The following is a 9,456-nucleotide window of genomic DNA, read 5'->3' as shown; positions in this document are numbered from 1 at the left end:
ACATGGGAGAGCACAGGATCTTCCCAACCTTTACTTCCATGCAGTGACCACCTGTTGCTTCTCTTCATTCTCATCTTCTGAAAGCACGCTCAAGGTCCCTGTGTGACTACAGTGAACTCTTCCTCTCATCTCTCATGCCTGTTTTGAGGACTCAGCACTTGTGAGAGCCCCAACCTCATTCAAGAATGAAGTATGACTGCTTCACTTGCTTCTTGTAAAGGAGGCCCGGGGACCAAATGTGGCCTGCGGTCAAATGATATCCGGTCCGCACCCTCTGTCATAAAATTAATCATGTTTGGCCCGTAGTCCTGTAGACAAGTGTATAAAATACACTCTCAACAACTGTGTCTGCCTCATTTGCAAGGAGACTGTTACCTATTTCCCTGTTTTTAAATCTAAAATTCACTGAACATTTATTTTCAACAATATGCCATGTTTGAAATTGACCCTGGCCTGTACTGGTGAATATGATATATATGTATATTTTACATATTTCCCTGTCGTATGATTAAAATCTTAAGAGCACATTTAATTGCCAGTTGTTATTTACTTTGAAATGTAATTTGCACTGGTGAATACTTTTACTTATTTCCTTATTTTAAATCAAAATGTTCAGTGAGCATTTATTTGCCAGTGATGTCAAGTTTCAAATAGATCAAGATGTTTAATAATCTTGAAATTTAAATTAAAAAGTCAAAAAAAAACAAAAGGCAGACTGGTTTGCTAAAATGTGCTTGGATTTATTGGTATTCCATGTAACAAAGAATGTCAGGCTAAATGGTCGCACCCCCCGCATTTTCGCCTCAGCAAATCTGTCCCTTTGCAAAAGGTTAAAACGTTTGGACACACCTGTTGTAAAGTCAAGCCTTGCTTTGTGGCTGTTGGCTTGAAAACGAGCAGCGACACTTGAGTGCAAACGTCTCTTACAGACTTGAAACATGCATGTGAATAAACTTGCTCAGCCACGTGGATGTCCAATGCTAAAATACAAGAGATGAAAATGTGCTTTCATATTGGCTCTGCGGCAGAGCATGTGTCTGCACATGCAGGAGGCCATCCTTTGATCAACAGAAACAACCAATACAAACAACAGGGGCCATTACTAGCCGTAAATCTTCTCCTTCTTCTTTTCCTTTCGGCTTTTCCCATCAGGGGTCGCCACAGCGAATCAATTGCCTCCATCTAGCCGTAAATATTTAGTGCATTTTAAAATGGAAGCAACAACTCCTGTATACAATATGCATACTTGCACTATGAATACTATGAAATTATGTATAAAGTACACAAAATGAAATACAGTACTAACTTGTAACACATGGTTCCTGCTGTTATAAAATACAGCTGCTTTGGAGCAAACGGCATATTGTTTTGTATTTATTATTTTTCTAAAATGCTTCGATATTGTTTTTGTGAGTATATATTTCTTTATGTAGATTGTGCTTAAGTATTTATTCCTTTTTTATTTGGTTTGGTATGGCGCTAAGAGGAAACTAGAGAGAGAGGTGAATTAGAGCGAAAACTGTTCACGTCTGACTCACAAGACTCAACAAAACACTGTCCTACCGTGTTGGTTCTCTTTTGCAAGGAAGACGCCAGAACAAATACATAAAGTCAAACCTATACTGTTACCCGCCATACTAAGGCCTCCGAAGATAAGGAAGAGCAACTTTTAAGCGTCACACTACCAACGCGTACGTCGCGTCTATCACCGCGGGGCAGGAGGACTCAGCCGTGCATGTGTCAGCTGAGCAATTCATCCTCATTGTCAATATTTTGAAGCAGATGTAACGCCTCCTCTACTCTAAAGCTTTTTTAAAAATAGTATAGATAATGGATGGATGGATGTATAGAGCATGGTGACCAGCAGCCTTTATCAAGCCGCTGGTTGCTATGGAAACCTTAATCACGCGATCGAAAAAAAAGATGACGTCAAAAGGGGGTTGGATTAACGCAGAGAATAACGCGCTAAATTGACAGCCCATAGTTTTGATAGATTCATTGCCAACAGGATTGCCAAGTCATTTGGTAAAGGTGGCCGCTGCCACCCCTTGCCACCCTGTAAAACTGCCTATGGCTCACTTTTTTTTTTTTTTTGCTGTGTTTATTTACCTGGAATAATGTTTGTATCATTCCTTTAATTTTTCTCAAGTAAACAAAAGCAAGAGGAGTGTCTGGTGTTTTTGTTACTCTGACAAAGCTGTGGTTGATAAGGGAATGACTGGAGTGTCCTGCTCAGGCTAAATTAGGAACCAAAAAAAAATTGTTTCCCAATACATTTATTGAAGTCAAATACCAAATGAAACAAATGATTTCAAATACAATGTATTGCATTTGACCCAGATATAGAATTGTGTAGTGAAAAGACAGCCGATGATAGACCTCTGTGTGTCCACTGGGGTAAGGAAGAGAATCCAGTGAACTCAACTTTGGCTGGAAGACGAGGGCAAAGATCTATAGGCAGTAAAACAGAGAAGAGGCAGGAGTGATAGTGCAGATAAAGCAGCCCCGGGGCAGAGGTTACAATAACCGCATGGAGGCAGTGAATTGTAAAAGAGAAATAGGTCTTAGGCAGCCTCCTCCTCTTCCTCTTCCTCTTCAAAATCTCCCTCCTCAGCGCTGGCATCCTGGTACTGCTGGTACTCTGACACCAAATCGTTCATGTTGCTCTCCGCCTCAGTGAACTCCATCTCATCCATGCCCTCGCCCGTGTACCAATGGAGGAAAGCTTTGCGGCGGAACATAGCGGTGAACTGCTCAGAGATGCGCTTGAACAGCTCCTGGATGGCAGTGCTGTTGCCGATGAAGGTGGCGGCCATCTTGAGGCCGCGCGGCGGGATGTCACATACGGCCGTTTTGACGTTGTTGGGGATCCACTCGACGAAGTAGCTGCTGTTCTTGTTTTGCACATTCAGCATTTGCTCGTCCACCTCCTTCATGGACATGCGGCCACGAAATATGGCAGCCACGGTGAGGTAGCGCCCGTGGCGGGGGTCACAGGCGGCCATCATATTTTTGGAATCAAACATCTGCAGAGTGAGCTCAGGTACGGTGAGGGCTCTGTACTGTGTGCTCCCCCTGCTCGTGAGCGGAGCAAAGCCCGGCATGAAGAAGTGCAAACGAGGGAACGGGACCATGTTGACGGCCAGTTTGCGGAGGTCCGCGTTCAGCTGCCCGGGAAAACGCAAGCAGGTTGTCACACCACTCATGGTGGCAGAAACCAGGTGGTTGAGGTCTCCGTAAGTGGGCGTGGTCAGCTTGAGGGTACGGAAGCAGATGTCGTACAATGCTTCGTTATCAATGCAATAGGTCTCGTCTGTGTTCTCAACAAGCTGGTGGACGGACAGGGTGGCATTGTAGGGCTCCACTACTGTGTCGGACACCTGCAGGCGAAACGTTGCAATTAAAAAATGAAATTTCACTCAGCAGAGTGTAAAATGCCACCTAGGCTTAACTGTCATGGGTCATTCCAGAAATGGAGAACATATTCTGTCCTCTTCCCCAATAACAATCCAGGCACAAATTATAGAAGAAATACTTGCTGTGGACTTCCTGAAACAAAATGCAACTTTATCTGTGGTCTAAAAGTGATTCCTAAATATTATCTAAAACACCAAATATTTCATGAGCAGTCCCTAAAATGACTTTTTTCTATTGCCCCTCCCTCTGGTGACCAACTTACCTACCAAACATAGCATATAAAATAAGTTTTGAATCATCTTTTTTTGGATATGATTATGTAGATATGTCTTCCTTGTAATTTTGAAAACATTTTCTCTTATCATAGACATTTTAAATTGTATCAATTATGCTTCCATGTTCTGTAGACACAACGGTGTTACGGAAACCTTAGTCGTCTTGAGGAAAAAAGTGAGCTACATGATTCAGCAGAAATTACATTATCAAATACTCTTCTAGCCACAATGCGGTGTGTCTTTCAAACTAACAGAACCCTGCTATTATCAGAAGGAGAAACATTTTAATTCAAGTTTGTTCTTTATGGTATAGCTAAATTTAATCTTGACCGGTAATCTTAGCAGCTAGCACAGCTAGCATGTATAATTGAGGAAAAATTCTAACATTAGCACTGGTTTGCAACCTTGAAACTTGCAACCGTTACTATAAATAGAGTAATATTAACATTCAATTAGCATTGAAATAAAGTTTTACTTTTCTAATATATGTTCTTCAGGGCGTGTTCCTGTCTGTAAAATATGTAAAAATAAAACGTCTCATAAAAAGTGTATTGTGTATGATTGAGCTGAATGAATCAAATTATACTGCATCATAATTACATGTTCTTCTTAAAAATAGAATGAAAAAATATCAACTAAATGGTACAATCATGAAAATTTTCAGTGCTTAAATTGTCATCCAATCCTGGAATGACCATTAAATGTGAGAGCAACATGCGTTGTACCTTCGGCGAGGGTACCACACTAAAGGTGTTCATGATACGGTCCGGGTATTCCTCACGGATCTTGCTGATGAGCAGAGTTCCCATCCCAGAGCCGGTGCCACCACCCAAAGAATGTGTAAGCTGGAACCCCTGTAGGCAGTCACATCCCTCCGCCTCCTTCCTCACCACATCCAGAACTGAGTCCACCAGCTCGGCTCCCTCTGTGTAGTGACCCTTGGCCCAATTATTTCCAGCTCCACTCTGGCCTGGAAAGAAAGACCTCATTTTGATCTACTATGCCACAATTGAATTTCATACCACCATGTCTTGTCTTATATTATTTGCAATTATAGAGAAGGAGCATGGAAAGGTGTAGTTTACCAAAGACAAAATTGTCAGGTCTAAATATCCTGCCAAATGGGCCGGACCGGACAGAGTCCATGGTGCCTGGCTCCAAATCCACCAAGACCGCCCTTGGGACATACTTTCCTCCTGTGAATCAAATAGTTCAATTGAATCTTAGATTTGAATTCCCTAAAACACAGAAGTCATTGCAGTTGTGTTTAGGGATTCCTGACCTGTAGCTTCGTTGTAATAGACATTGATTCTCTCCAGCTGGAGTTCATCATCTCCATGGTAGGATCCAGTTGGGTCAATACCATGCTCGTCACTGATCACCTCCCAAAACTGATGAAAAATTCAAACACAGCAAACATTATAAAACACTGCATCAATGTACTGCTAGGCCAAGAAGGATTTGAACAACATAGTTTTAAACTACACCTCCATAATAATTTGAAATAAGATCATCAATATGTTATTGAAGAGTACATATTTGCAAAATGAAGTTTCACGTTTGCCATTTAGAAGTTACAACAATTTAAGACATACTACCCACATTTGCATCGGCTCAAACTATTTGATTAATTGGAAAAACAACAATTTCTTTGAGATTTTGTCAGATTTTCACTAGTCTGCAGCAGAGGTGGGTAATCCAGGTCCAGAAAGTAAAAACCCTGCCACAGTTTGGCTTTAGCCACAGGTGCTTCTACTAAACCGGCAGGTAAATGAGCTCAGTTGATTAGAAGCACCTGTGGCTAGAGCCAAACTGTGGCAGGGTTTTTACTTTCTGGACCTGGATTACCCACCAGTGAAAAGCCGGTAGTATTCAGTGTTTACACAAATTAGTTGATGTCCACAGGAAAACGCTTTTAGTTGTTTTTTTTTCCTAGTTAGACAGTCACAAATGTCTTGACAAAATTGCTTTTGTAGCAAAAGCGGAATAGAGGGCAGCCGTACTGGTTTTGTGACACTCCCCGCACCAGTGGCAATCGGGTAGTTCACAAACCTGCCTGCCTGTTGAAGTGAACAATGGGACTGAGAGCCATTTCCTATCTCCTTTTCTCTCCCAAATTTGCAAATGAATGCAAAACAGAATGATAAGACGTACGTTTTGTTACGTATTATGGTGGTGTTGCTATAGAGAAGCAGCTGGAAACAGGGCAGCATTTGGCTGCATTTTAACAGAGGTGGGCATGTCAATAAATTTTCGCGGTCCATCATTCGTCGTTCGTCAGCAACTGGGCCACCCATCCAACATAGTCAGTCTTTCATTATTTCAAGATGAACCCAAACTGTGACGTCTGTGTCACTCTGGCATTGTTATTTGAACTTCGCTTCCATCATTGCTGCATTACAGTTTGTCAATGCTATTTTAGGACCGTCAACCAGTCCATCATCGTTATTTTAACCCCACTGCTATCATCCCTACATTACAGTTTGTCACCACTATTTTAGGACCTCAGATCTTCTTCTTATTCAGCGCCGTCACGAAAGCCAATCAGTGTCAAGAACGTACGGTACTACTTACTACGTCACACGCATTTGCTGCACAATAAATTCGTACTTATGTCCACAATCGTTTTATTGCTGGTCCATTATGGAACATTGTCAAAATTACAATAACAATATTCCATATATAGTATTTACAGTCAATAATTATGATAATCTCTGACTCAAACATTCAATAAATAAACACAATATAACACATTGTTTGTGCCTTGTAAACACGCAGTAGATAAATCAAAGATAATAAAAGTCCATCACGCGACATTACATGACCAAAACCGGAACTAATTATTTACAAAATATTCTTGAAATAAATCATCTCACCAGGATTGAACAGACAACCATAGCTATAAAAGTTCCAATGCAAATAAATACAAATATATGAAATATTAGACTCAAACGGAAATTTCTGTTGTCCTTGCAAACAATTGAATGTAATACGTTAATAAAAATCACCTGTTTTCTGAAGCTGAGTCATGATTGGTCATTATCTGAGCCTTGAGCAACTTCACTCTCATCTTTAGTTGACAGAAGGGACAAAATGGCTGCCCTTCTGAGCTGGCTAAAAACGGGTGTATTTCTCATATCCCACAAACGCAATATTATAGACGCAAAAATAGACGATTACTTAGATGGAAAAAATTATGAAAAAATTATAAATAATTCCTGGGATTGAATGCTGGACTGTGAAAAGACATATAAACATGTATTTGGGACTGAATGAGTTTTAAGTTTCCCGTCTATCGTTTATCGCCTACAAAATGGGCGTCCGTCATAGGCGTACAGATGGACCGGTCGCGTCAAATAGGCGGAATGCCCAGCTCTGGTTTTTACAGTGACAAAGACATGATCAAAAGATCAATGAGGCAATCAAGTACACCATATACAGTTGTCTGGGTTATAAAATTATGCATCAGTATCGTGTGACAAAGTTTGCAGAAGGTGTTGCCATTGTAAATAGAGGCAATCTCCTTTGAACAAGACATTGTACCAGCCAAATGATTCTGAGGCTAATATTTTAAATCTTAATGGATACATAATACGTTAAAAGGGGTCCAGTGTGAAACGCCCATAACGAAACACATGGGAAACACTCCTTAACGGCTGCAAGAAAGGAAGCTCAGTGCATTAACCACCATGCAACAATTACGCCCTGCAAAAGAATCCAAACAGACCGGTGTGGAACACATGACGTGTGACGGCTTGCAAATTTAACCAAATATTATACAAACATTACTAAATCTTATTTGAACAGGTAGGGTCCATTCAAACAATTGACAGGGAGGCAGATCATCTTCAGAGCAACCTGTCAAAGCACCCAAGGATGTGACACTGCCACCACACAAAAGACAAACAAACAAACCAGCAAAGAAGAAAAAAAAAAAAACTCTCTTAACAGGGTTATAAAAGTTAAACTCTGTTCATTTGAATTATTTTTCAAAGCTGTTTTGTTTCGTTGTAGTTTCATTTTTATTAGTTTTATTTTTTTTTAATGTATGGAGCGTTTGTTGAGTGCAAAATTTAAAAAAAAAAAAAAAAAGTCACGAAGAATGGTGTTTGAAAGTACAGTAAAAAACAATTCTCAAACAACTGTTTGACCTTACCTCATCCCATCCAAAATGAACTCCGGAAGCGCTTGTATGTTCATTGACAAAGAAACAAAGGACATTTTCACTATAGTCACAATTAGTTTTAGTTAGTATTATAAGCGTAAGATTTAGTTTCAGTTCAAAGTTTAAGAGTTTTCGTTATTTCATTTTGTTAACGAAAATGTTTTTTCAATTTTAACGGTATCATTAGTTTTTGTTAACCATAACAACCTTGTCTCTCAATCAGCAGATGTGAAATGTAGAGTGACGTACTCCACTGTTGATTGCTACATTGCTACGATTTTTAGATCCTGTAAAGGATATTAAAAATGATCTTCGATGAGAGTTAAACACATCTCGTCACATAGTTTTAAACCTACCTAGCATATTTAGGAGGCCTTCTTAAGAAGACAGCCATGAAATTCTCTTAACCAGCTGCCAGTGATTTAGAAACACATATACAATTACACAAATAAACTGTGTACTAACAGTAATTTAATCTATTATTAATTTAGACAGGCAAGAATCAGACATGTCTGTCTGTTAATCTTTGACAGGTTTCAAACTGTCAGAGTGTGTTATTATGCTTACGCAGCAGTTGACCCAACGTTGACCTATTTAGAATTCATTATCCACAAATTGGAAAACATCAGACAGAAGATTGCTAATTATTAGTGTACCTTTGCTCCAATCTGATTCCCACATTGTCCGGCCTGGAGGTGAACAATCTCACGCATGTTTCTGTGTTGTGTGCCGCGTCTACCAGGAGCTGCTGTTAAGTTCTGAATGTGTACAGAGTGTGCTGGAGTAGGTGGTGCACTGTGGAGTAGTTCTCAGCTTTAGCCCGCCCTTCCCTCAGTGGCCTACTTTACTACTTCCTGGAATGTGATGTCATCTTTCTCCTTTGAAACAACAAACTGGCATGACTAGATAAGGTACCTGGGAAGGCTTGGACCGAATGCAGGGGAAAAACTAATCCTTCCGAGATCATCAGGTGTGCCACGGGACATTGTCCAACTTCACTTCATTGGTCCAAAAATGCTGTATTTACTACAAATAATGCATCTATGTAGAGATGTCAAAATTCATCACTTAATTGACAACTATTTTGATAACCAATTAATCGTTTAGAGCCACTGTCCAACTTGTGGATACAGCACCGTGCCCATTTTTTAAAATCCCAAATACCTGGCTGGCTGCAGGTGACGTACCAACATGTAATGAGGGTTGTGATGTGTGTTCATTGGAAGGTAAACGTAAAAATGAGTAGTACAGTACAGTTTCGAGCAGCAAACCTATATTGTTGAGATACTTATGTCTTCAATGTTCATATCCAGATATAGTATAACTCATTAAGCCTTACAGCAAATAAGACCAGCTATAAGCGAGTGCACACACAGGTGTGGGTGTATGAATGATCAATAATTATTTGAAGAAATAGAGAGCCCCCAAATATAATTTTGCTTAGGGTACCTGAGGGGTGTGGGTGAGCTCTGTTGTTAATAATGCATATTATATTTTGACAGAAGTCATTTTTGCAGCCAAAACATTGGTTCATCTATCACAATATGTAAGTGTTTCATAATGAAATAATATGTTGTTGTTTTTGTCTCAACGAAACAA

The 9,456-nt window shown here is 40.0% G+C and overlaps 1 protein-coding gene across 1 annotated transcript; it reads right to left on the bottom strand.

Moving 5' to 3' along the window:
* Positions 1-2,260: 2,260 nt before the first annotated feature.
* On the bottom strand, positions 2,261-8,656 carry LOC147145811 (tubulin beta-4A chain-like). The gene is made up of 5 exons (XM_086033410.1): positions 8,514-8,656; positions 4,975-5,083; positions 4,778-4,888; positions 4,418-4,662; positions 2,261-3,380 (listed from the first exon to the last, which is right to left on the bottom strand). Exons 1-5 carry the CDS (start codon positions 8,568-8,570, stop codon positions 2,565-2,567), a joined length of 1,338 nt encoding a protein of 445 aa, XP_085889536.1. The 5' UTR covers positions 8,571-8,656; the 3' UTR covers positions 2,261-2,564.
* Between the last annotated feature and the right edge of the window lie 800 nt (positions 8,657-9,456).

This window comes from Filicampus tigris, chromosome 6 (genome assembly GCF_054856515.1).
Source record: "Filicampus tigris isolate MCC_2025a chromosome 6, RoL_Ftig_1.0, whole genome shotgun sequence".
In the NCBI taxonomy this organism is placed as follows: domain Eukaryota; kingdom Metazoa; phylum Chordata; class Actinopteri; order Syngnathiformes; family Syngnathidae; genus Filicampus; species Filicampus tigris.
The sequence above is the reverse complement of the archived record's forward strand: the minus strand, read 5'-3'. Positions and strand labels throughout refer to the sequence as shown.

Coding starts and splice junctions, on each gene's coding strand:
- LOC147145811 (XM_086033410.1), bottom strand. CDS start 8,570: ATGCGTGAGATTGTTCACCTCCAGGCCGGACAATGTGGGAATCAGATT. Junction 5,084..8,513: donor GGAATCAGATTGGAGCAAAG/GTACACTAATAA, acceptor ATTTTTCATCAG/TTTTGGGAGGTGATCAGTGA. Junction 4,889..4,974: donor CTATTACAACGAAGCTACAG/GTCAGGAATCCC, acceptor TTTGATTCACAG/GAGGAAAGTATGTCCCAAGG.